Source organism: Haemorhous mexicanus, chromosome 4, assembly GCF_027477595.1.
Source record: "Haemorhous mexicanus isolate bHaeMex1 chromosome 4, bHaeMex1.pri, whole genome shotgun sequence".
Lineage (NCBI taxonomy): Eukaryota > Metazoa > Chordata > Aves > Passeriformes > Fringillidae > Haemorhous > Haemorhous mexicanus.
The window spans coordinates 51,764,567-51,792,549 of record NC_082344.1 but is presented as its reverse complement, the minus strand read 5'-3'; the positions used below and the strand labels follow the sequence as shown (position 1 = coordinate 51,792,549).

The following is a 27,983-nucleotide window of genomic DNA, read 5'->3' as shown; positions in this document are numbered from 1 at the left end:
TAAAGGAGAAATGTCATGATATTCCTCTCTGGTTTCTAAATACAGCACAAAATGTGAATATCAGCATGACCCATGATTTATGGGTTAGAATCCTGTAAAGCGGTCAGGGTGACAAAAATATACAGGAAAAATATCTCTGGCCACATAAGTCATCATAAGCATGACCATTTCAGCAAACACTATTCAATCATAAGCCTAATGAACAATGAAACTAAGTTGTCCTGAGCATTAGAAAACAAAACAAAAAAAAAAAGGTAGTAGCTACATACAAAGCAACCAACCAATTAAAAAAAAAAAAACAACACCAAAAATACCCTCACACACACCAAAAAAAAAAAAAAAAAAAAAAAAACACCAAAAAAAAAAACCCAGTAAGGTATACACAAGTTTAAAGATCTGGCAGCAGCTATGTAATAACTGTTTCTATTCCAGGTAGAGACACTGACTCATCACATGTCACTTTGACCTCCATCTGCTTTGCTCTAAACTAAAGAGATTTGATATAGTAGAATGACAGCTGAGAACCAGGCAGGAGGAATCAAATAGATTTCAATCACCAGACCCATAGAAGTAGAAATAACTCCTGCTCCTAGATGGGTAAAAAAAAAAAATTATAAATATATAAAGGCATTAAAAAAAATCAGTTGCTGTTTTTATAAAGTTAGCCCAACCTCATACTAAGATAGATGTATCTTCCGTCCTAAATTGTTAAGCATCTTCTGGATCCAAAGAGTCTAGCTATGGTTGTCTTTATTTCTGATTTCTTACTTTAAAGTTTGGCTTAAGATAAGACCCTGCTCAAAGCAGAATTAAGGTTTGTGGGTATTTTCTTTAACTTCACATGATGAGCTAGTTCATCCTGTGACTCCAATTCATTTTACATTGCTGATACTCACTTCCTTATGTTTTCTAACTTTCTGTCCAGTTCCTGTAAGATTTCTGGTACTGTTAGTCCTTATACAATAGGGTTCAAGACAAAAGTCAACAAACCTCTCCCATCTGCTCCTAAGATTGCAATCAGTTCTGCTTCACCTGCAGCACTGTGCACTGACACCACAAGGAATTTTACTGAGCTCTTAGCAGTGTGTCATCCTCCTTAGACATACAGCACACTCTGTAATGGTCTCATAGTTCACCCCTGCTGAGCTAGATGGAAATTGCAAAGGAAAAATAATCAAGTACTTCAGTAACAGCCATTGATGGAAAACTGCTTTCCAATTATCCTGCTTATAGGTAGCAAGGGAAGTGGGGTTTAATTAATTCTTCACTCTTCTACAATGTTTTTCCTTAATGGGGACTTGAAAGTGCTGCACTCTCCCAACTATCTTTGGCTTAGTTTGCTTTAGTCCTCACATCACATTCCATGTGATAGACCCTCAGAGCTCATCTATGCCCAAGTCATGAGTCCTCCAGTCAGTAGAGAGCCATCCCATATAGTCCACACAAGCACACAAGAAGATGAGAAGTACAGTTTTCACCCAGATGCCCAGTCCTACTCCTTTGTAATGATGTTTCATCTCCAGGCTGGATGAAAAACTTTCGAATGTCAATTAAAATTTCTTTTCCTGGGAGTGCTTTCTCCACCTGTTTGCAGAGAGGATGAGGACAGCACTTCCTGAGCACAAGGTCACAGTCCCCGAATGTCATTCCACCATTTCCTTTCATGCTTGCATATGACATCTTGACATTTTACTTAACTGTGTATATCTCCTGTGCCATATTTCTCCTGTTCTCCACCCCTCCCCTCATGCAACTTCATGACAGTATTACCCTCTATACAAAAAAAAAAAAAAAAAAAAAAAAAAGCAAAATCAAATATCATGGGAATACATATCATTGCTTGTTTCCTACTAAAAGCAGTTGATTGATCTTTCCATGGACATGTTCTGATTCTTTTGTTGGCAACAAAGCCACTTAACACAGACATGGTATTAAACTTGAACTGTGAAAAATGTTATATTTATAGGTGTGTCTCACTGCTATCCCAGACAGTGGGTTATGCAGCTGGAAGTTTGAGAAGAAGGGTGTAGTAGTTTTACACCTTTCTTAAAGGAGTTTCCAGCTTGCAGTGAGGATAACAGTAACTCATCTGCTTACCTGCTGCCTTACTTTCCAGATAAATTTTGACAAGTCTGCTTCCATATTAGTTTTAGTAACATCATCTCTCTTCTTCCTATATAAAGAGCAAATGGCACATTCAAGCCTTTCAGGTTAGCAAAGTTCAAATAAGAGGGGAAAAAAAGCAGCAAAGGACAAGGCAGTAGGTTATTGGTTTTATGTTTAGAAGTCCTTACTCTTCTCCTCAGGAGGCAAAACAGAACACACAAGATAAAATTGGGATTTTGACCTGCTCTATGTAAAATAATAAAAAACCAATGGAACACCACTGTCACAACAACCCTTTTAAATGTCAGAACCATTTATTACTGCTTCTGCTAAGTCTTGTTACTAAAAAAACTGAACAAAATGCAACAAAATACATCATTTACATTGCAATTGAGAAAAGTTTTGCTTTGCTTTTCCAGTAATGCTTGGATGTAATTCTTATCCCATTGCAGTTCAGGGCACTTCTGCTTTGACTTCAAGGAGTAGTACTGGGTCCCAAAACAGTAATGCCTTCACTTCCTACATTATTATGATTCTAATCTTGTTCTTGGCTGTGCTTTGAGCAATAACGAGCATCATCATTACAGCTATATGGATTCCTGCTAGATCTTTGCTTCTTTCTGTAAGACCCAACTGTCATGCCACATACATGATTGTGAAGTTATAAATGCCAGCGCTTCCCTGAAGAATGATCAGCATAGTTGAACAACAAAAATGCAAGGCTCCTCGTTAATAATTGGAACTAGCAACTGGATCTAATAAAATTAAAAAATCACAGAATCATTTAGGTTGGAAAGACATCTGAGGTCATGTTGTCCAACCTTTGATCATCACCTTGTCAACCAGACCAAGGCACTAAGTGCCACATCTGGTTGCTTCTTGAACACCTCCAGGGATGGTGACCCCACCACCTCACTGTGCAGTCCTTTCCAATGTTTAACAACCCTTTCTGTGAAGACAATCCTCCTGATGTCCAACCTGAACCTCTGTGGTTCTTCCCATGTTGCTCTTTCTGGGTGAAAAGACTGACTTTCAGGTAGTTGTAGAGAGAGAGATAAGGTCCTACCAAGACTCCGTTTCTCCAGATTAAACAACCCCAGTTCCTTCAGCTGCTCCTCATATGACTTACACTCCAGACCCTTCAAGAGTTTTGTTGCTCTTCTCTGGGAATGCTCCAGCACCTCAATGTCTTTCTTGCTGTGAGGGGCTTAAAACTGAGCACAGCACTCAAGGTGCAGCCTCACCAGCGCAGAGTACAGGGGCAAATTCACTGCCTGCTCCTGCTGGCCACACTATTCTTGATACAGGCCAGGATGCCATTGGCCTTCTTAGCCACCTGTGCACACACTGGCTCAGGGTCAGCTGCTGTCACCAGCACCCCCAGGTCCTTTTCTGCTGGGCCACTTTCCAACCACTCTGCCCCCAGCCTGTAGCACAGCCTACTGCAGTTTAACCAAAGCATAGGACCTGGCACTTGGCCTTACAAGACCTCACACAACTTTTTCTCCTACAGAAATCTCACGTCTATAAACAATCTGTAATTTTTTGGTGGAAAACATGATCTCTGCAAAACAGAAGTTTGCTGTGTGAAAATTCTGATCCTGTTAAAGCACCAAACAGCTCCTGTGTGGAAAATAGAAGGGGTTTATCCTGTTGTCCCAGAGTCCTCGCTTTTTCTTCCATTTTCTCTGTCAGAAGTGTAGCTCACAAGAGCCATGGCCTCCTGTGAACCAGGCCAGGAAATACTGAATAATTTGAGCACATGCTCCTTCTCCTGTCTTCCCACTACTTTGGAGAGAAGAGAAGAGCTGGGTAACATATGCTGCATCAGTCTTCATTGGAAACAACCACAGGAACTCTGAACTGTGTCCTTAGAAAGAAAGGCAAGGACAATTGGTCCAGTACTGTGCCCCCTAATTCTCTGGCTTCCTTGTTTGGCTGGACTGGAGACTTAATAAAGAGATGCAGCTCCCCTGACATTCTTAGAAAAGAATATTAGTAGAACCAGTATATTCTTCCTCCTTAATTTTAGCTAAATTTTTTTCCACTAATTTCTGTGCAGTATCTGGAATTCAGCATCAGGGGCAGTCAAGAAGTGGGGGAGGACCAAAACAGCCCACAAAGAAACCAGCAAAAAAACCCCAACACAAAGCACACACAAATTTCAAACATAAACCCAAAATCCCACATCACCAATTGTGTCCTCTTACCATAAAATAGCTCTTTTGCAGGTGAGTTTCCCTTGGAGTTGCAAAGTAGGACAATTAACTTGCTGAACAACTAGCAGCTGCTTCTGATACATTAGCATTCTTGCAACATAGGAATGAGTACAATTTTTTACAATTTGCAAATTTATATATTCACCATTCTTTCAAAACTCTGCCCTTCCTATTCTTGGATCAGATAAACACGGAAAATGCTCTTTCCCTATTAATAAGAGTTTGCAGTCACAGCAGGATTTACATATATTGTTTTTCTGTATTTATGGTTTATTGCTGTCAATATTAATATTCTGATTATCACTCCGTACTTAATTTTGAATTGCAATTCCAGTTACATTTGTGTTGATTGTTATAATGTATCTGAATTTCATTGCATCTCATTTTCTGTGAGGCTGCCAGATATTGTATTAGTGGGTGGTTCCCAAGCATAAAATTTAAATTTAAGATTGTTTGGGTGCACAGTGCTCATCCCACAACTACCAATAGACACTTCTGTCTATTAGAAGTATGACATTGGTGCACTTCATGTATTCATTTTGCTGCACAGTGCCTTCATGTGCAAACTCATGTAGAGAGCTAATGTCTGATATTGACCTAGAACAGCTAAATTTTCACAAAATATTATTTGATTTGCTAACTTTTTCTAATAACTGCATCCACATTATTTACTTTTTGCTGTTAAGACTTTCAGAGTGTGATTTGATATTCAGTTATTACTTAAATATATCAGAATGTGCCAACCTGCTGTTCAGTTCATGAAATGATAACAGAGCTTAGATTAAGGCCACCTTGGAAAAGGAAAAAACAAATGGTCTTTTAGACCACCAAGCTGAAAAGTGCACATTAACAGATTCCCTATTTTCTCCTTAAAATATGGACTTTGTAAAACAAAAAATAACTAGCAGTACAGCAGACGTGAACTCATCTTTTATTCCACCAGAATCCATAATTCTGCTGATAAACATGCTGAAGTTCTAGTTTTGTGTCTCTCAGAAGGTTAGATTACAATATAGCAATGTATTCCACATTATTTTCTGATGTACTGAACTGGAAAATCACAGAGTAGAAATTACCAGCAAGTCCAAATTCTTCAGTTATTTTAATGTATCTCTTCTGGTTTCAGAGATCTACAAAGGTTTAACAGGAAAAAATCTGCCCTTATATTATCTATTCTTATTCCACAAAAGAATAAAAGAATAGGGGGGAAAAAACAGAATTAAAAAAGGAATTATTATTGTATGGTAACTCTTCAGTCTGTTCCTTACTGGAACTCTAAATTGTTCATCTAACCTCAAGTACAATAAGCTTCAATGGTCCATTCACTTTCTTTACTGAGAAATTTATACTGTGAGGCTTGGTGCCAGTGTTTATCTATGAGGCTTCTTAAATTCAGGCTATGAAATAGCTTTCAATTTTGAGTAAAGTAGACTAGTTTCTCTTACTCACATTTTCACAGAACTTCTCTTACGTAGGACTAGCATGTAAGTATTTGTTTTAGCAACCTACTGCACCTTAGTTTTACTTATAGTACACATCTACATACACACATTTACAAATTTCTGGTTTGATACAAAGAAATAAGAAATTTGCAATTACTAAGAAAGAGAAAAAGATCTCGTACTAGTAAATCAAATTTGTCATGGAGAAAATGGAAACTAGATCAGATACATAAACTGCAGTAGTAAATCTACTGAAATATCATGATTTTTCAGCAGAATTACAGATTTTTTTTTAATTATGAAAAGTACAGTTCAGAAAAAAAACTGCTCAGTGTGTTTCTATAAAACATGAATTGTTTTTAAAAACAAATCATTTGAAAGAACAGTTAGCTGCAGAAACTGATTCTCTTTTTTAATTTTGCATTGGGCCCTGCTTCTTAAACTCATGAATAGAATTTTTAAAATATGAAAGTTAAATACAGTGTGATTTATTTTCATATCTAGACTTATGCTTGAGATCTTTCACAAGAAGCTAAAAAAAATCCTGCAGCCAATTACCACTACAGATGTGACAGATTCAGAAATTATTCATATAGTCTAGAGCTTGAAAGCACAAAATCCCCAGCAAATTTTACAGGGTAAAAGACAAGTAGTCATTAAATCCCCACTTCACTCACACCACTGTGCAATATAAAAAATATTACCAGAACCTCCAAGATGTGGCTAGCCATATGGCTTACCAGCATTTAATAATTCACCAATGAGAGATAAGAAGGGTAAGGCTGTATTCCATTAAAAAACAATTAGAAATTTTATAATTACAAAATTTGGGTTATTATTGTGCAGCTGTAATTTGCTTTTCATAAAAACAGTCTTTGACTATGCTTTTTAAAATATGAACTTACTGCAACAGGGACTCTCACAATTGTGACATCAGACTATTTTTCTTATTTGAATACTGAATGAGTAATACCCCCACGTACTGAGGAATGGAAAAAAAAATTGATAATTCTCTCAGTTAGGAAACACTGAGATTGCTTTAGGATGAAGCTCAGATTTCTTTTCCTCTTTAACACTTGCTGGCTTGCCACGTACTTCTCCATAGTGCAGCACAATTGCAGACTAGAGGATCACTCTCTACTGTGGTGTTGCCAACAGCAGCATTTTGTGTAAAGCACAAATGCTGGATGAAACAGATTTTTTTAACAGACCATGATGCTAAAAATAGCAACTCAACTTCTTCTAGTAGTCATAGCCAGGAGACAGAATTTCTTTATCTTTCACTTGATCACATCCCTTAAGATCTCTTGAGCTTACTGTGGCTATTCTTGTCTTGGTTGAGCTTTGAGAACCCTTGCATAGACACCATTCTCAATTGTTTGGTTTTCTATAGAACAGCATAACAATTCCACAAAAGCAGCCTAAAGGCCTAGTGAAAATATAAAGAAAGGCAAGAAGGAGAAAAGAGAATTATGTATAATCAGAATTTCTGTTCCATCTGTGCTGCAGACTCCATAGGCTCTGCTGGATCAGGCAGAAGATGTAGAGGATAGCAGGTGCAGCACTGAGGGTTTGAATTTTATCAGTCATCTATGAAAGCTTTTCTGCCTAAAGAGACTTGAAATAGGGCAGGATAGGAAGTAGATAAAACGTATGAAAACAGCACCAGAATAGTGGTGGGGGCTTATGGGATATTTTTGGTGTTAGGTGGGTTTTTTTGGTTTTTTTTTTTTGTTCTTTCACATTTGGCTGATTTTTGGTTTTGTTTTTAATTTTTGTTTTCTCTCATCCAATTCCCAACTGGTTTTTGTATATGTGTAAGAGGAGCTAAGGGTAAACTTCTCTTGAAGTGGTGCTTCTAACCCACCTCTATTCAAATTTTACATTCAAAAACTTGCCTCCTTAGTATTCCTGTTCCTCTGTACTCCTTGTTTAAATTAAATCACCTAATCAGCAAAATGCAGCATATATCTCATTGCATCACTTTGTAGTTCCAGGCTTGACCAGTATGGTCTGAAAAGGAAAGATGTTCTGACCTCCTCCTAGTGACCCAGGCCAGCAAAAAAACTGAACAAACCTTCAGCATACAGCCTCTTGTGTCTGTTGTGGGTAGCAACCAGTTTGCAGGCCTGAAAAGGGGCATATCTATGAAATCCTTGCAAGTCTGGGGTCTGTGCTCACAGTGGATGTAATTATTCTATTGTATATAACCACTGATCATCAATCATGATATTTCATCCATAAAGAAAAAACTCAAAGAAAACTACTGGCCCAGGACAAGGAAGAGCAGTGTTTTTATTAACAACTTTCACTGGCAAGTCTGTATTATAGCTCTGTTGGTTGGGAATTTTCAGGCAGAAAGTCTTTTTGAAAAGTAACTGTGCTTTGATTTCATGGCAATGATACAGTCTTAAGAAATCACTATAGATGAAAAGTGCAAATTGTATCAGACAGCTTTTATGCTGTTTCTTCAAGAATAAAAGTCCAGGCTAGAATTTGTGACAATGACAGAGGTAAAGTTTTCTATCACATAAAAGAAAATCTTACTCCTGACCAGACCAATTTTTTCAGTAATAGCTATGATTTTGATGCACTTCTACCATAAAAACATGTGACAAAGTGACCTGTCACTTGAAAACAGGGCTGGGGGAGGAGAGGAGGAAGAGAAAACTAATAGTCCACATACTGCTGTTCTGTTCCTCTTTTAAGAACTCCATGAGCTACAAAGTACATGGGTTTTTCCACTTGAAAAAATTGACTACCTTTAAAATCATCAATTTCCCAGAAAGACATATACAAGAGAGTAAATCAGATTACAAGCCTTTAGAACAATTTCTTTTCAGACAAAATGAAAGGCTGCATAAATGGTGTTTCACTGGAGTTATAACATGATAGCCAAATTGTTGATTTTCTCACAGTAAAATCCAAGTGGCAAGGACAGAAAGCACCACCTTTCCCAGGCTGAGACGAGAAATGCCTGGCTATCTGGAGTCATTACATATGGCAACTCCAGCAGTGGCAGAACAGGAAGTTATCCATTCTGTTCTGAGGTTGTATTTGCTCTTTCTGAGGAGGACAAGGCCTTTCTGGATTGTGGGGGGAATCTTTCAGGGTGAAGGGAGGGAATACCAGAAGGAGGGAATATCAGAAAAATATCCTAAGAGCTATGCAATGCTATTTGCCTGAGCTCAGCTAAACACTGCTCTTTTCACATTTAAAAAAAGAAAAGTTAGAAACCAAGTTTGATCCACAGACTGGAGAGCCAAATGTGCCATCTATTCCCTCTGGATCAGGAGATTTTGAAAGCCTGGTGTAGTCACTGCCACTGGTAAGTGTCAAGTTTGACACACTAATAGAACAAGCCAAGATTCATGCTCATGCCTAATGGCAACAATGCATTGATGATCCTTAAATTTCCTATTGCTACTGGTATTCACTTACTGCAATTTATCCAAAAATAAACTTCTGGTCAGTCAATCAGTATGAAAATACAAAAAGCCCTTCTTGTTTCTTCCCTAGGACTACACCTTGACCATGTACTTCCAGCAGTCCTGGAGGGATAAAAGGCTCTCTTATTCTGGAATACCTTTGAACTTAACTCTGGACAACAGAGTGGCTGACCAGCTCTGGGTGCCGGACACGTATTTCCAAAATGACAAGAAATCATTTGTCCATGGGGTGACAGTGAAAAACCGAATGATCCGACTCCATCCAGATGGGACAGTCCTTTATGGCCTACGGTATGTTGGGCATTTTAATCTGTCTGTGCTGGCAGAAGTGCAGGTAGAATCAGTGCCACTTCCCTGTGCTTTTTTCCTGGTTTCTCATGTATGAGTCAGCACATACTCCGTTTAGTTGACCACAACACACCCAAGGATTTTCCACAGTGTCGCTATGGAACACAAAAGAACACAAGCGCTCACCACTGCTCCAAGGTGAAGAACAAAAAGGGAAGTTTATTTCCTGACTCCAACATTTATAGCTTTCCAAAAGTGACAGTGGATTGGAGGGTGACAGTGCCACCTCTCCAATGCCACTGGGCAAACCAACAGTCCATCAAGTCTCTCATCCTTCATAAAGGAATGCAAAACAATGTGTTATCTACAGACAGTGTGTGAGAAAGTTCTCCACAAGAATGTAAACATCAAAAGGCTTAGAAAATCCTAGAAAATCAGGGCGACACCACAGAGCAGCAACAGAACCTTTAACAGCTACAGCTGGGGCTAATGTAGCCTAATGCCTCTTTCTTCCAGCTCTTCTGAGTGTGTTAAAACTATTAAAGAGTTCTTCATTGTGGTTCTCACCCGGTAATCCATCACAGCTCACACAAACACTTCCTTCCCTCTAAAATTTCTCTAGCAGCTCTTTAGGACAAGGGGAATTTAAAATTTGAAGTAATTTGAAGAAATGTGATATTTGGTAGAGAATACAAAGGAGATATTTGTAGATTGGCATAAATTATTTAAATATTATCTATATGCCTGAGTATAGGCTCTCAGGGTGCAGCAAGGCCAAGTATTGCCAGATGGGCCCATATACACTGACAGCATTGCCATCACCAGCTGCATGCAGGAAGAGATGCTGAGCTGTCAGGTCTTTTTCACAGCTCAAGCTGATGCACCGTGTTTTCCCCAAGAAAAGGCAGCTGTTTAGACACATCTGGTGAACAGACTTTGGCCTGTAGTTGCGAGTAAAAACACATGTAGTGTCCCCATCCCACAAGAAAGCTCTAACCAAAGACAAAATAACAAATGAGCAGAAGAAAAAATGAAGTTAAGATACATTAATTTTTTTTTCCTGCAACAGATGGCAGTTATTTCACTAAACCTGTATCTGTTACAAGTGGTCACTTTCCTCATGGTAATAAATATGCTTCTGTCAGCCTATAGGTTACCTTTAATTCATGTAAACTTCAATTTTTTCATATTCCGGGTGACATATATGCCTTGTAAGAAACAAAACATGAGAAAACACTGCAGGAAATACTTCTAGATAAAATTCAGCATTCAGAAATTTGAGCACAGTTCCAATCTAGTCTCATGCAGAAAATAAGCTCTGCAGCATATTACATTGATTTAGCATCTGGGCAGTAGAGAGCATGAAGACAGTATCACCAAAGCTCTCACATGAATTGTGACCTGTGAGTTTCATTTTCTTTGCTGAAGACAGAGCATTGACCTTGCATGTCTTGAACAAGAAAAGCAACACCAATTATGCTGCAACCGGGGTCTGAGTTCTTAACAAATTAGTTAGGGTCTTTAACCATATCTCAAGGAGGACTTAAATGCTTCCTTTCCCTCATGCCTCCTGTTCCCCAAACAGCTTTTCTGTTTTCAGTCCAGAGTTAATATTTCCATTCAGGCTCAGTTATGAAATTTTACTGGCTTCTTTAAACAGAAATTGGGAAAATTATAACAGCTCTAAATAACCTGCTTGCTTGCACCCATGTACACAGCAGTTTTTCATTGATGCAATGTTCAGCCTCAACAGGGCTGAGGAGAAATAAACCAAGGTTAACAGTTTGGCTTTACAGATGAATAAACAAGGGAAACATGCACGTAATACACTGGAGGGTTTTAGATCATGTAACAAAGCATTATCACATTACTATGTCTCCGTTATTGGATTGTTTCTATGATAAACTCAACAATCCTTTTAGCTGTTTTTGTCCAGTAACTTTCAGCTGCCATGTCCCCACAGTTTAAAAAACAATGTGTGCTATAAACTTGTGCAGACAGAGAATATTCCTAAGCCTTCTGACCTCTGAAATTGGGCATTGTTGTTATGTCCCCTGCTTCAAAAGGCAGTTCTGTTAATTGCTAACAGTAGAAAAAATGTGTAATATTGCAAACCAAATAACTTTCATCCTTTCACCCAAGAACTGCGCACACAAACGCGTTTAACTCCATGGTAATATTTCCACTGAATTTCATTTCAAATATCCCAGGGAAGTTGAGGGCCACTGTTAATTATTAACTACCTGAAGATCATGTTTCTTCAGTTTCTGTCAAGTACTCCTGCCAGCAACTATTATAATTTTCTGTAGTACAGTCACCTGCTTCTTAAGAGAAAGGAAAAAATCCCTTTGGGTCAATGTGCAAACCTGCAGCCCTGTGAGGCTGGTGTATGGGACAGTGCCAGCCTGGTGCCAGTACAGCTGGTAAAATACTGGATTGTTCTTTTTTTTTTCCCCTTACCCATTTTTAACAAGTGATTGGATGCCATTAGCTCTAACAGTTCTGGCACTAGTAGTGTCTCTCATTACTTTTATTCCCTGTTCAGGCAAGATTCTCTGGAAATCTTTCCTAGAGCTCCAGATGTTAAAACAATACATTCTGTTGCTTCTTTTGCTTCTACTTTCTCCAGCTTTCCCAAGTAAGATGCTAGTCATGTAATGTGTCTTTGAGATATTTAAGGACCCATTAATAATTTATTGTACTGAGTTCCGTATTCAGATTCTTATGTCATGATGTCAGGAATGGAAGCTCTGATTTAAATCATCCTTTCCTAGTATTTTATGCCACCTCTTAATTCTTCTCAGATTTTCACTAGCAGAAAAATGACACCATGTTGCTTTGGAAACACCTGTTCTTGTATCATGACATTGCCTCTCAATAAACAACAGCAGAACTCCATGTGTGTTGGAGGGAGCATATCCTTCAGCAGAGTTAGTTGTTGGGAAGTGTAACATACCTCCAGCAGTACCTTTGCACAGACTTCTCTCTCTTCTGATGTTCAGACACAAATCCACCTTTGATTAGAGCAATTCTTTATTTCAAGGCAGGGGGACTGATTATACCATGACAAGGTGTGAAGAGCTGGTTTGGAGCATCTAAAACTTTTGGTTTCAGTGTGACCACACATTTTTATACTGCTACAGCAGAGGATGCCACTTTGCTAGGCACTGCTACAAATGCAAGAGGACAAGGGGAAGAATAATCTTTGTCTTCAACATAAGGATTTATTTCACCACTTCTTATACAGAGAAGGTTTTCTGTGATGCAAACACTGGCAGACAAGTTCTTACTTACCTCCAACCAATTCACAAAGGAGAACTGTTCCATTTAATATTTGATTTACTAACCATTTATTCATGCAATATCCATGGAAGCAAATCCTAGAGGTGGAATGCAAGAAAAGCTGTATTTCTATGCAGAATGTTGAGTTTTTAGTATGATCTTGAAAGTTAATTTAAGTGGAGTCTTTTACTTTTAACTTCCTCAATTTTGGCAAAATAGCTGAGTGTTATTAAAGAAATTTGCTATACAGTTGTTTACATCTTTTATTGCAGTGAAATTTTAATAGTCTGTGGATTGCTTTTGCATTGCTATGTTTTGGGATTATGGAGCTTTGGCTTTCCTCTAAACACCTTCATGGATTTCCTTAAAGAGCCAGTTATTGAGTTCTTCTGAGGACAACCCATCATGGCAACAAGTAGCTGATTTACACTGGTACTCAATAGATAGCCCTACTTGTGTTACCAAACAGGTCCAGCCAAAAAAACAGACTGCAGTTGTTCTAAATGAGAAAAATCTGTGTCATCTATATAGTGAAATAAAAAGCTACACTTTATTTCACTACAGAAAAAATATAGAGCAAATTATAAAGTAGTATTTTATTAGGTGATAATTTTGAAAATCTTACAAAAATATTTCTTCCACGCATCAATGGCAAAAGACTTAGCAGTGAGCATTTTGAGACTCATGAGAACAAATCTGGAACTCCCTTTATAGTTTAGACCCTAAAAATATACAAGAACTTTGCAAAAATAAATCAAGCAATTATTCGGCATTTCTTCCATTTAATACATAGGGAAGAGGAGGTCACACTTCAGGTTGAACAGATGTCTGTAGAAAGTTTATAAAAAAAAATAGCAGAAACACACAAGTACTGAACATGGACTCAGCTTTAAATGTATGAGCATTGGCTCCTGTAATCAGTAGCTGAAGTACATAAACTCCACATGGTGGAGTCACAACTGGCTTCACAGGCCTGAATTTCAATACAAGCTATAGATGCTGTAATTGGTTGCAGCTATCAAGTACAGCAGCTTGAAGAGCTAAATCAGCATTTTGTAGTGCAAAGCCCACTATGCTTCTTTCAAAGATGACTTAATTGAAGCAGGGTCGGTCTAGATCAAATTCAGATTACTGAAATGATATGTCAACTATTTAAGTCTACTAATATTTTAATAACTATTTAATCTCATTAATAGTATCAAAAGAACAAATAAAAACTATTAGACAATATTTAGCAAATGTTTAATTTTAAAGCTGAAAGGCACTGCAGTGTTTGTGTTACATATTTTCTAGGCAGTACACCATCTCTTACCATCTTGGTATAGATAGATATTGGATGATTTTCTCATCCTCTATTTTACAGGCTCTGTTCTGCCTACTAAATCTAAGTCCTTTCTTTCTCCCATATCAGAAGTGCAAATATCTTCCATTACTTTGAAATTATTACTCTTTCACTGTCAACCTCATCTGCATCAAAATTGCACTTCTAGCTAAAATGGTCTGCAATGTTTTTTACCATGTCTTACTTTTAAAAGAACTCCAGTCTCACCAAAGCTTATCACTAGTGTGTATAAGTAACACTATTGTAGTTGGCTCAAACATATTGGGAGACAAAATCAAGTGAAAAAAGAATTTAGTGACAGAGAGTAGCGCTGAAGAACTTTTGACCAAGAAGTATTTCAAGTGAATTTATATACACACTCTAAGAATCACTTCATCCAATAATAATATAGGCAAGTTTTTACAAGTATTTCCTTCTTTATTTGCTTTTAGGGGGTAGGCATTAAATGAGAAAGGAATTTTTGTATATTTACTAGCTCAGTTTTCTCCTCTCCATACTGTAAAAGCTCAGATGCAGAGATATCCTACAATTCAGTAACCAGCAAGAAAATCCTCACAAGCTTTTCACAACTGAGCCATGAAACTCCTGTTGTTTCAGTGTAGTCAGTTAGATACACTCCACTGAAGCAGCACATACTTAACCTGCATGCTCTGGAAGTTAGTGCTTAAGTTTGCATAATTTCATCATATTTGCTTTTTCCCTGAAATTCCAGATTTTTAACACATTTCTTGCCACTTATGCTTTGCAAAGAACACCAAATGGACATATACAATTACAACACTTACTTGTATTTTTGAAAGAAAAAGGCAAAAATATTTTAAAAACCACTGTAATTTAAGTTATATAGCTGGAATATATTTTAGCTGTGCAGATTATTTCGTGTATATTTTTATATAAGGCTATATACAGGTACATAAAATAGAACTATTTTAAATATAATAGATCTAAAATAGATCTGAGTCCTAATATGTTAACATATTTTAGTATATTTCATATCACTATAAATTTGGTACATACCACGTTATGTGTGTTTTTCAGATCCTGAACTTCATTAAAATGCCATTTATTAAAAAGAAATTCCCTCTAATGATAAAAATTTAAAAGGAACAGTAATTAAATCTGTACTTTGCTGCAGATGTCCAACTTACTATTAATTTTGAGCATGCTGAGAACAGTTAATACTGAAGGACAAAATACAAGTTTTAGCTGCTTAAAACTAACCTTACTCTCATTTCATTTATATTGATGTTGATTCATGACATCAGTGAAACAGTTATGCAACCAAAAATCAGAGGGGCATAGGATGAGGAAATCTGTGCCATTTCTGTGCAATAAATGTATCAGGCAGGTAAATTAAGGTCCTAGGGGAGACAGCAAATATTTTACCAGACCTGCTCCAAACTGATCAATGCACTTAGATACAAAAGAGGGAAGAGTCTTAATTTAGGTGCTCTCTCAAAGAGACAAGCACTTTCCTAATAAGCTACCTGGAAACCTGCTGAAATCCTCTACAAGTGCTGATACAGCCTGTTTGCTAGGGACATAAAAGTGAAAAAGGAAAACTAGTAAGTGATGCCAGGTTGTGGGGGCTGCTGTTCTCAGAGACATGCCCTTGCTCAAAAGCCCAGAGCAGTCAGGCCACGTCTGCTCTGAGCTGCAGCATGCAGGTTGGCTGGTGCTGTACGAAGTGCTTAAGGGTATCAGTGTGAAAAGCAACCCTGCACTGATTTAATTCACTACAGCTATCAAATGCAGTGTTTGTAAGTAATTTTAGGAGAAATTAAAATCCATTTTTTGAGGACAGTGCAACGATGCAAATAATAATGCATTAAAAATATTTTCAGGCAATATATTTTCTCTTTAACCCTCACTCTTCTATAAATATCTCCATCTAAAAAGAGGATTAGCCTTTCTTCTCAAATATCATTGGCCTGGCTTAAAAGTAGCTGCAAGAGAATTCACAATCTAGATAATATAGCCGAGCCCTTGAGTATAATAAAATGTAAATTGTAAAATTAGTTACTCCATAAAACGCAGTTGTATATTCCTGTATTTGGCACTTCTTCTACAGTATCAACATACATGGTGTTATAACTGCCAGGACAAAATGGCCTCATTTTAAGAGGCAAAATATGTGACAAATAAAATGCTTTAGTTTGTAAAACCATTAATAAGGAAATCAAGCTGAGCAGACAGGAGGTAGGTACTTCAAATATAATTCATGTAGCTTTGGATTACAAATCTAATTAGATATGATCTTCCAGGGAAGAATCTAGAAATATCAGAAGTCCTGGAGTTACTCAGAGCCTAAAGCAGGAGTCAAAGTGTGGACAAAGCAACTTGAAAATCATTTAGCACTTAAAACCTATAGCAGCTAAATGTATATGGGAGGGACCTAGAGAGGAGTCTGAGCTGACAGTGAACTGTTCCTCCGTCTCTGGATAAATCATCAGGCAGCAACATCAGCTCAGCTCCCCCAGCCTGGGTGCAGCTGTGTCTGCAGCCAGAGTGGCTGGTTTCACCTCAGCTGAGGTACCTGCCCCCAGGCCAGGGTTATTCAGCAGTCAGTCTCCAGCTTCAATACCAGCAACATGTCCCACTGACAGAAACACTGGCTCCAATTTTTGAAATTCCATTAGAAAAGCAAAGAGCAAACTCCCAGATACAGCAACAACAGAAAACACCAACACAAAATAAACCCCAAATTACTAAATGAAACACAAGCACACAAATGGAAAAAACACAAAAAGGTCCTTTCTAGACGTCAGTAAGAATATACACTCATTACACCTAGCTTTTCTTTGAAAAAAATAGTTAAAACCAAACCAAAACACACACAAATTACTCATTCTCACTCATTGCAAAACTAAATGCTTTACACGTGCAAAGAGTCTGGTTCTTCATATTCACAAGAAAATGCCAGAGACAAGTTTTTCCAAGCCACATGCATAACAAAAGGCTTGGTTCAACCAGGCACCAGTCATCCAAGAAGAAACATACACGCCCTCTTATACCACCATCAGTCCTATACCTCAGACAGAGGAGTTTATAGTCTGAGATCAGTTCTGTACAAAGGGTAATCTGACATCTCCCATGGATCATGGCACAAGCAGAAGAAACCTGGGGAAGTTTAAACACTTGGAACTTCTCAGGCCTGGGAAGTTTAACTATCTGATGCTCTGATTCCTGCTGCTGATGTGTCTTTTAGCAGAGCCTCTCTAGCAACCTCAGAGAGTATAATCACAAGTGACTGCAAATGCAGCATTTTTCATAGTCGTTAGATAGATGGATTTGTAAACTATGTGAGACAGTGTGATCAAATGGCTATATTGGAAGCATAAATCTACTTCCAGTCCTGTTCCTATTGTATTTGTGTAAATTAAGAACCTGGAAAATAAATGTGGTGTGGAAAACTTAATATTTTGAGGTTTATTAGTAGATATGAGGTGTTTCAAACTTGCTCTCGGGTTTGTTGATAAGCCTTTTTACAAACAAAAGACCAAATACCTTAAGGCTAGCTATTTTTTAGTAAAATGAGAGCTAAAATTGAGCAGGTTGTTAAAGGCCTAACAGTTATACAGTTAAATTACCCATATATCTTCAGTGCTGCGTTTATCAATTTTAATATCTCGTGGCCAAGAGACAGAAAGAAAAATTGCACAGATTTTATTGTTATGGATTTAGTTCAAATAATGTCTAACCCATTTCCTGTTATTTTCTTATGTCAGAAACCATCTGTGGAATACACCTTTGGAGTTCAATTTAAAAAAAACCCTCAATTTCTATTTTATTAGTCCTGAACTATTCTGCAAGAAATATTTCCATACCTGAATAAGAGTTTCTGAAGAAATACCTTCCAGAAATCTCTAGTCAGATTTTCATGTGGAAAGAGGGGAGAGAATAAAAGATTGTCAGAGTATTTCCTAAGAAATATTCCTTTGATCCCAGCTGGCATAATTTCAAATACATTTGGCTATTGGCTTACTTGTCTTGTTATGATGTCTCCTGCTGTTGAGTCTTTCACTGAAAAAAGTGAATGGAAAAGCTATAAAATTAGAAGCTATAAAATTAGGACTTTTAAATTTTTTGGCAGGATTCTAGAAAGGTATAGCAATATTTCATTTTTAAAATATTTCTTCATCTCAGACTGATAATTCTGCTCTTTATATAATTTGGTAACACAGGGTATATATTTAACCCATCTACAGAGAATTACTAAAGTGCATAAGGACTCCAAGATGTCTCTCAGGGATATCAGAGTTAAGCCTAAACTGGCACAAGACCTGTATCAGCCAGATTTTTAAAACCCCTAAGGCAACAATTTCAGCTTTTCACCATCTATCTACCTTTAGATGCACGGAAAAGCAATTCCCACTGAAACACTTCAAGGTGAGCAAAAAGAGTTCAGCAAGTAAAACCTGCTTTAAGTAAAAGGCTTAAAAAGAAAAAAAAAAAAAAAAGACTAAGGAGTAATTTAACTCAAATTCTCGAATGTTTTAAAATGCATGCTGTCATCCAAGTGTGGGCACCGCGTGTGTATTAAGACTGCTACAGATTTTTGTGTTACCTGGGAGCCCCCTGCTGGGACTCTGTCGAGAGAAAACGAGAAAAGAGAAGGTTTTGTTTTGAAGGTGGGTTACAGATGTTTCAGTAATATTTAATTATGCTATATATGGTATGTTAGCACAACCTGATTTAATTTCTTATAAACAAATCACTAAAAATGAAAACTCTGCACAGCAGAGGCATATGCTTAGTATTAGTTAAATGCTTAAAATACTTTAAAATATCCCTTATTCTCATAATTCATGATGATGATTCAAATGGGCAGCCTATCTGCTGAATATAAGGAATTCAAACTGATGAGTGATCTGTGTGGTTATCATTAAAGAACATATAAACAGAATTAGCTTTATTCCATTTGATTAATACATACACTTAAAAAAAAAAAAAAAAAAAAAAAGCCCAAAACCACAGCCATTACAGGACTGCAGGAAGAGTAAAATACCAAAAATAATTTTGTCTAATCAAACCAACAAATTTCAGGCTAAGTACATATTAGAACAATTACTGTAACTCACAGATCATCAGTATTTTCTTTCCTGAAAAACTCATCTAAAATATTTCAGCCCATACTGTAGTCACTACCTTCTCCATTCTGCAGGTACAGCCATTCAGAGCTCTGTGTAATTAAACTGCCTGGGTTATAAACACCAGCCTCTTCCACAAGTATTTTGTACCCATATAATTTCACTCTTGTGCTTGTGAATGATACAGACATAAAGCTTTGTTTCCAGATTAATCTTTGAGGATACTTTGTAGGTCTCCCTATAAGCTGGAAAAGTTTTCTCAATGGCAATGGAAGTTTCTGTCTTTTGTGAGCATTGAGGTGATGGCTGTTTGATATATATGTATGAGCTTTCACTCACTAGTGATCTTTTATTCCATTTTTAATTCCTTTTTTCTCTTATTTCCAAATGGCAAAATGTCAGGCTTATGTTTAAGATGCCAGTGAAAATATCAAAGCTCTTTCTTAAGAAAAAATCAAAGGCCTGCATGCTCACAAGATTATAAGAAAATCTGCCTGAATACTGCACAGTGCTGTTCAGGACTCTTTGCTTTCATGGGGAATAACTCAATCTTCTGCTATACTCAGTCACCTGTAGGAAATTTTATCAGTATAAGCAAATTATTTGCTAAATTGAAGAGCTATTAACATACTCAAAGAGAAGGTCATGGCCATAGCAAGAGGAGTTTAAAGATCAAAGGAAAAAACTTATCGCAGTTCTCCTCAGTGTGCCAGGTATGCACTTTGTGTAAAGGTAACAATAAGTAAAATGTATATGTAAATATTTTCCCTTCCAAAGCATCTTTAAATTAGATACAGGAAGAATGTATGAAACTAGTAGAAGATGCAATATATGAACTTTAAAATGTAACATTTCCAAACCCATTTTTAAACCCTTCTCCTATAAAGGTTTCAAACTCCATCCTAGGATACGAAAATAAGGTGTTCATTGAAGGAAAAGAAATCATTCTCTGAAACCACTGGACACTAAACCTTAGCAGTAGTATGTTATTTAGATACTAGACTTGAGAATAATAGCAAAAAATTATACAGGGTGGAAAGTATAGTGATGAGAATTTCAAAATACTACAGGTTGACACAACGACTTTTCTACATTTTTATTAGTTTATCCTAATGAAAGAATGCCCATGTAATTTATTGTGATTTACATCATCAAAACAGTTCAGGGAGGAACTTCTGACCTATGAAATTCAACAGAAAATATGACACAGTAGTCAAGTAGCAATGCCATACTGTATTATCCTCTTGTTCTGTGAGAAGGATTAAGAAAAAAAAAAAGAAAAAAGAAAAAAAAAAGTAAAATTACTGAACTACCTCTTAGGACTCAAGAAGCCATGCAACACAGAAAGGTTATGATGAAAAAACAAAAAGTGAGAATTTAACACCATAAACAACCTGGTTTTTATCTAAAAGTTCTCCTTAACTACTCAGATAACATAAGCAGAAAAGTTGGTCTGTTTTACAAGTTTCAGTCTTAATGCAGTATTTTAACATTATGGTAAAGAGCATCTCTGTCAACTAAGGAGATTTTTACTTCTTCTGTCCTTGTAAACATTGCATAAATAAAGGCACGGTAGCATTAGAAAGAGTCTATTGTACTGTGCTCTTAAAGCTAAAGATAGAAGAAACAGGAACAACAACAGATACTGACTGTGAGGAATTACACGTCAACTACTTGTAGAAATCAAATGCAGATGTGTTGCTAGGAGAGAACAAAAGCCTGCAGAGTCTGAGCCTGCAGAATATTAAAGATCACAGAATCACATAATATTCTGTGTTGGAAGGGACCCACAATGATCATCAAAGTCCAACTCCTGGCCCTGCACAGTTCAGCCCCAAAAATCACACCCTGTGCCTGAGAGCACTGTCCAAATGCTCCTTGGACTCTGTCAGGCTTGGTGCTCTGAAATTACTCAAGGCAGGAGGAAAAAAGCATCTGTTATTCCGCCCCCGCCCCCCAAAAACCCCAAAACAAAAGAAAAAACCCAAGCAAACCAAAACCAAACAAATTAGAAAAACAAATATTAAACAAAACAAAACAAAACAAAAAAAAAACCAAAACCACCAGCTATTTTGCCCAAGCACATCCTGAAGCCTTCCAAACCAGGCTGCATATGGAAGATATTGCCTTGTTTCTGCTCCTGCCAAAGTGTGTCTGAGTATGCTGGTGTCTAATTTTTTTTTTTTTTTTTAAATAAGCAACAACAAAACAAACAACCCAAAAGGTGACCATACCAGATGATACTAACATTACTGCTGCTATCTAGCAGACTTGTGTTCTCTCATGAGCAGGGTGTTTTGGTCAGTGGATATTATCTGCACCTTTCTAGCATTTAGTCATTTTTAGAAGGTTTGAATAAAGACATTGAAAAAGTTACAGATTTATCAACTTTTTTTTTTTTTAATTCAAACCAGATTGAAAACCAGTTATCTGACTTTATTTCTCTCTTGAACCTTCGTTTATGCTAAGCACTTCCCATCTGGCTTGCTCTTTTTCTTTTATCCTGCAACATACTTGCACTGTCAAACTAAATTACTATTTGCAGTAAATTTTAGCTCCAAATCTAAGGCACTTTTTATTGAAGTATCTTGGTTGCCCTGGTATGGTTATAGGCCTCTTGGGATTTATATTGTAAAATTTATTTTTTTCATAGGTTTATAGCTGTGCAGTAAAAATTCTCATTGCACTGAAATTTGGCTAAGAAACATCAAATACACAGCTTTTTTTTTTTTACATTTAAAAGGTTTTACACTGAAAATTGTAGGGATTTTTTAATTATTATTCTCGATATTTACAAACATCTTCATTCTTCCACCATTCATCTTCACTCTACTCTGAGCTATTTCTGATGCATTACATTGAACAGAATAATGGTCTCACATTATCTTTTAACAGAACATATCTGGCTTAAGGTTTTGATTTTAGAAGGTTCTAATTCAATCAGAGCAACATGTGTGCTCACAGACCTTTTGTCTTGCCACCTCTCTCCTCATCTCCCCCATGTATGAGCTCTCCCTTTCCCATTGCCTCCTGTTGCCACCGCTCTGCTGGAGCTTCAGGTTCTTCCCTTGGAAAAGGCAGAAGCCAGCAAGTCAGCTTGCCTGAATTTCAGGAAATTAGCCACCCCATCCCTATTCATGATAGTCCTAAGCAGCTATTTAACTGTCTAACTATGTAGCTGAAGCAGAATTCTGGGAAGTGAAAGACTGTTCATTCAGGGTTTAAGCAAAAAATGATGAATTTACTGACAATTACTTGGAGCATCAAGGTAAATCTCTCAAGACTACTGAAACGTGATGTCTCCTTCTGCAAAATATTTTCATGCCCACAGCAGCCTAATTGAAAATTATGTAACCTTTGATACACTCCTACTTTGCACTGACTGTAGAAGTCAGTGTTTTCTATAGGAAAAAATACAGGGGAAAAAAAGTGACCCTACAGCTCTGGCAGCAAATCTTTTTAAACTACTGCCAAGCAGGACATAAAACACAAAAGCACAGCGTTCCCATAAGCAGTCAGTAGCACGTGCCTAACACATCTGATCACATCTATTTGCATTCAGAAGTGAGGTTAGAGGGAGGAATGATACCACCAGTTTACATTTTACAATAAAAATCAGAGTAAGGAACAGAGAATCCTGCTTGAAGACATCAGTGCCGCAGGCAGTTCTTAGGCAGTATTGTCCTATACATCACAACACCATTACCACAGGGTGCTGCATCTGAAAGCCTTCAACACAAAACACTTATGCCCCAAGTTCTGCAAGAGATTTCTGAACCTGGAATACTTAAAGGAAGATCAGCAGTGACCTTTCTCAAACAACCCTTCATCATTCAAACAAACAAACCAACAACAAAAAAAAAAAAAATCAAAGGAAGCAAATACAAGGAAGAATAAACAGCAATTAGATAACAGGTTTCAAATTCACAGTCAGTTCTGTCTGGCAGAAGAGCTTTTGACCATTGCATAGCTTTGTAGGCACAAAACAGGTGTGATAAACTAGTGCCTGGGTCATGTTAAAGAATACTAATTGAAGCAAAGTGAAATGACCACAACAGCAAGACCTGGCACATACTTACTCCAATCATCACATCCTACATTAGACTCAGTAACTGTTTGGGCGTATAAAGACGTAGTCACAAACCATTCTTCCTCTCCTCAGTGAGTGTCACACTGTGCTCCATGGCTTGCCCCTGCCTGAGACTGAGTGGATACCTCAGGATTAGGCTCTGCTGCTGAGACAGACAGGGAACATTCTTTAGGAATAGAGTTTTGACTCTCCCAGGACTTCTGTCTCAGACAATGCTCAGGCAGCTTACGAGCAATGAGCTGACCATGGCAATTCACTGGCGGTGAATATTCCCACTGACATGGGAATAACTTGACAAAATTCATTGTGTGGGAGCACTGCCTTCATCTGTTCTTCATCATTAATACTCTTTTCTGATATAGTGCTATTTAACTATCTTTAGGGCCTGGCATGGGGCCCAACTGATGAACTGATTCAAGATCAATAGTCAGTTCACGCAAATTCTGCCTCATTTGTCTTGGCTGCTGTTGAGTTGATATAACGGGGGCAAATAAGAATGAGATAAGGAGTGTGTCAGAGGACCTACAAGACAACATGGCAGCCCAGGCAGACAACTCAGTAGCTTTTGGGGAGAGCAAATGAGAGTGGAAAGAGCAATAAGAGCAGTCATGGTTTCATTAAGTTGTTATTTTTTTAGCATTCTTATTTCAAGCCAATGCAGTTGATTGATTTGACACCCTGTGGATTAACTTTTCATGCCTGTCTTTTGCTTGAAAACAGACATTTATATTTACACCTCAGAGAAAACCCAGTATTCCTCCTCTACATTTGACAAGTCTATTCACTCTCAGGAATGTTACTAGCTACACAGCGAAGGACAAACCCAGAATGATTCTTCCAGGTCTCAGCACAAATCCATGACCATTACTATGCTACTGCACTAGTCAGTGCTACTGTGAGTCATTTCTTCTAGTTTTTCCAATAGTTTGTTGTGGTTTTGTTGGGGGGTGTTGTCATTGACCACTGCAGCTCCTTTTATCTTAAAAGCAGCGTTTTAGCCCTTGAAAGGCATTGCAAAATTTTACCATGTGTCCCTTTCTGGCTGCAGCTGTAGTAGCTCAAGCCCTTGATACCTGAGGCAAATGACGTTATCGCTGAGCTGCTCACATTTTGTTCAAGTTCAATGTGGGCAACTAAAGGGACAAAGATGAAGGAGAGGCAAATCAAGCAAACACTGCCAAGTTCAGGGTATTGATAAAATACAGTAGAAAGCCCATAGTCTGACCCATTTTTCCCTGCCTAATCTTTGTGCAACTTAAGTATAACAGGTCACTTTACCAGATATTATAAGGGTCTTTGAGCTGTGTATTTCTCTTTACACATCTTCCTCAAGGTCCTTTTTATTTTGTCATGATTATTCAACTGTACTATTTATTTTGGCACGATTATTCAACTGTACTATTTCTCCAAGCAAGACCAAAAGGAAATCTGAGTCGTACTTTTAAAGCTAAATCCTACAAAAGCTTTCTTTATAAACTTGAGTGTTATCTCAAAGTATGCAGTCTACAGCAGTGACCTAGCAGTTGACAGCTTGTCACCCTAGAGTCACAAATATATGTCCTACTGGGAAAATTAGCTAAAAAATAATAGTTTCCTAATTAAAAAAAAAAAAAAAGAAAAGAAAAGTTTTCACATGCTAATGTACTCATATCTAAAACTAAGGATCCAATATTGCAAATTTTTTTCTCAGCTTCTAATGAGATCTGTGAAAACATTATTATTTAATCACATTTGGCCCTTGCCAATTTTACTAATACTCATAACTCCTTTTTTTGATAGAATTTAATAGACTTTAATGGAATGTGACTAGACAAATGACACACAGGCTGTTGAGCACAGATTTCCCAAGTGCACAAAGCATTATATCAAATACCCAATACCAAACCAATAATGCTGATGCTCAATGTACACCCTACAAGTAGCCTGCTCCAGGCAGTAGAAGTCGGGCACGTTTCCAGGTGTAGAGATGACATTTCTCCCAGGGTCAAGCACTCAGTCTGTGCTTGGAAATGTATGGTGTCAGCAGGTATGATAGCTATAAACCTTGTACATGGCTTGGGCAGAGAAAAAATTGGCAGATTACATATATTTTTATTTCTGCCTTCCTCTTTTCCTTTAATAACTCTCCTTACAAGACATCTCCACACAAACATCAAAATTCTTCCAGTTTCAGAAAAATTAAACCAGTTACACCAAGGATACAGATCTGGGTTCTGATGTTCCTAGGGGACTAAGTTCCCTGATACCAGTAAAGTTAAATTAACACTTATTTAATAAAAGCAATTTTTTACCTGGAATATGAAAGTCTACTTCCAGCATGTACTAGAGCCCTAGCACCTACAGTGGTTAAGAGAAGTATGTTTCTTCTTTATTTGATTTAAAGATTTAATTTCGCTTTTAAGGAAAAAAAAAAATTAGTCCATCCCAGTTTATATCCTCATGTACATTTATAATTTATGCTCTGTTGACTGACAGAAAAAGAACAAACGTATTAAAATTTGATACCTGACCTCCAAACGAAGGAAACATTTCACAATAGAATTGCATTGTTTAGCTCTCATCATCTTCACATTTAATTATTATTGCTGTCTTAAATATTGCATCTATTTCTTGTCCAAGAATTGAGGAAATTGTCTAAGTACTGAACCATAAATCTACTTCCTCTATTCATTCTGAACTTACTTTAACTGCTCATTGATGATTTTACTCAAAATACTAAGCTTTAACATTTGTTCCTACAAAATCTGCTGCTCTGCAGGGAAATCTCTAACAGTATTATTTAAGGAAGTCAGTTTTGAAAATACTGGACATCAGTGGGTTGTTTTTTTGGGGTTTTTTTTTTTTTTTTGGTCATTTTATCTTATATTTAGCAAAAAATAACTTGAATAATCTTGAATATTCTTACTATAGTAAGAATAAGATATTCAGATAATAAGACATCAAAGTAAAAGCTAAGCAGTAGATTTAATAACTTGAACCCCAAGCCACAATTTCAAAAAATTGAATCAGTTGACTTTGCTTTTATGCAAATACTATTTATCTTGCCTGCTGGCAGTTCAGACTTCATTCCATCTCAGAATGTCTGAGTACTGACATGAGTGAAATTAAGTAGCATAATGAAATATCTCCACCTAACTGCTTGTCTTCTTTGCATAATCCCATTTATGGCATTTGTAGCCAAATTATTCTAAAGAATGTAAGGACAGTAGAATAAAAGACACTGTACAAACAAAATAAATCAGCCCCAACACCTGAACTTAAAATGTATTTTAAGAATGGAAAGCCTGGAAGAAACACATCCTACTTTGAGATATAAATAGTTCTGCTTCAAGTGTAGGATTAATCCTCCACTTAAACATTTACAAAGCCTCATGATATTCTGCCATTGCCACAAACTTGTGCCGAGGGCCTTTCAGGTCTAATCCTCTTGAACACGGGTTTGCTGGAGCTTTGCCCTATCTTCAGAATACTGCAATCTCCTTCCTGCCATTACACCCCTGTATTCTGCATTTGAATGTCTTTATTTTAAAGCTTCTGGTGCATGTGCAAGCCATCAGTTACTTTCTCCACCCAGAGAGAGTGCAACCACTAACAGGTCTGGGATTTATTTATTCTATTTATTATAAGATGCTTGATTTTATTTTCATCAAGACAACAATTACCATTATTTCATCTGGGTTTAATTTATCTGCTTAAATAAGTTTTATGGTCATCCAGAGCATAGTGCCATTAACAATTTTACACAGCTGAGCTCTATCAAGAGTGAGAAACATGCTTGAAAGGCAGATTTATGAACTACAGGTAATGAAGGTTACTGAATCCTGAAGCACCCCTGCAATTACAGGCAGCTGTTTTCATTGAAACTTAAGATTCCCAATAAAGTTTAAGCACCTCCAGCTTTAGGAGAGACCATATTGTGTTAGCAGGCTGATGGAGAAGACAGTACAGTTGTCAGAATTACAATGTCAGGGGAAAAGATTATGTAGAATATTTAAATTTAAGATACAAACAATTGCATTAATTACAACTTCGCTATCAATTTGCATTGATGATGTAATGAATAGCTGATTGCTGTTGCTTATGTAACTTATATAAAATATGAAAAACTGCAGAAGTAGTACAGATACCCTGCCATAAGGAATAACTGATCATTCAAACTCTGGTTATCCCAAATGAGTGGTTAGGATGACTCAAAAATCATTGTTAAACATATTAGCAAAAGAAGGTTTAATATAAATTTGTACAGCTTCACAAATTGGAAAGGTGACTCTTTTACTTGCTACACAGATGAAGCATACAAATGAAAATCAGATTAGAATCAGTTTAGAAAAGTGTAAGGGTGCAGAAGAGGGTGCCTGACTCATTATAGATCCAAGATGGCAACATTCATGCTATACTTGCTCTAGTGTGTTTCAATCACTTCACACAGACAAACATCTACAGACACAATGTCTGTGTCTAAATAAATTTACAAAGATATACCTGTTAAAATTACCCTCAAATCCAATTAAATACTCATATTAAATACCTTGTAATTTCTCTGTGGGTAAGACTTGAGCCTTGAGAGGTAGTGGGGGTGTCAGTGTGGATCCCACCGTGAGTTTTCAGTGATGGTCCAGCAAGTATAGCAAAGCTCTGAGAGGTGTCCCTCTAAGAGAGATGTGCATCCACTGCA

At 37.1% G+C, this 27,983-nt stretch overlaps 1 protein-coding gene across 1 annotated transcript in view; it reads left to right on the top strand.

The window, feature by feature from the left end:
• Positions 1-27,983, top strand: part of GABRB1 (gamma-aminobutyric acid type A receptor subunit beta1) — a 107,387-nt gene that overhangs the window by 51,961 nt on the left and 27,443 nt on the right. Inside the window, exon 4 of the mRNA XM_059844893.1 lies at positions 9,287-9,507. Within this exon, the coding sequence (XP_059700876.1) occupies positions 9,287-9,507 (221 nt within the window). The remainder of the gene's footprint in view (positions 1-9,286; positions 9,508-27,983) is intronic.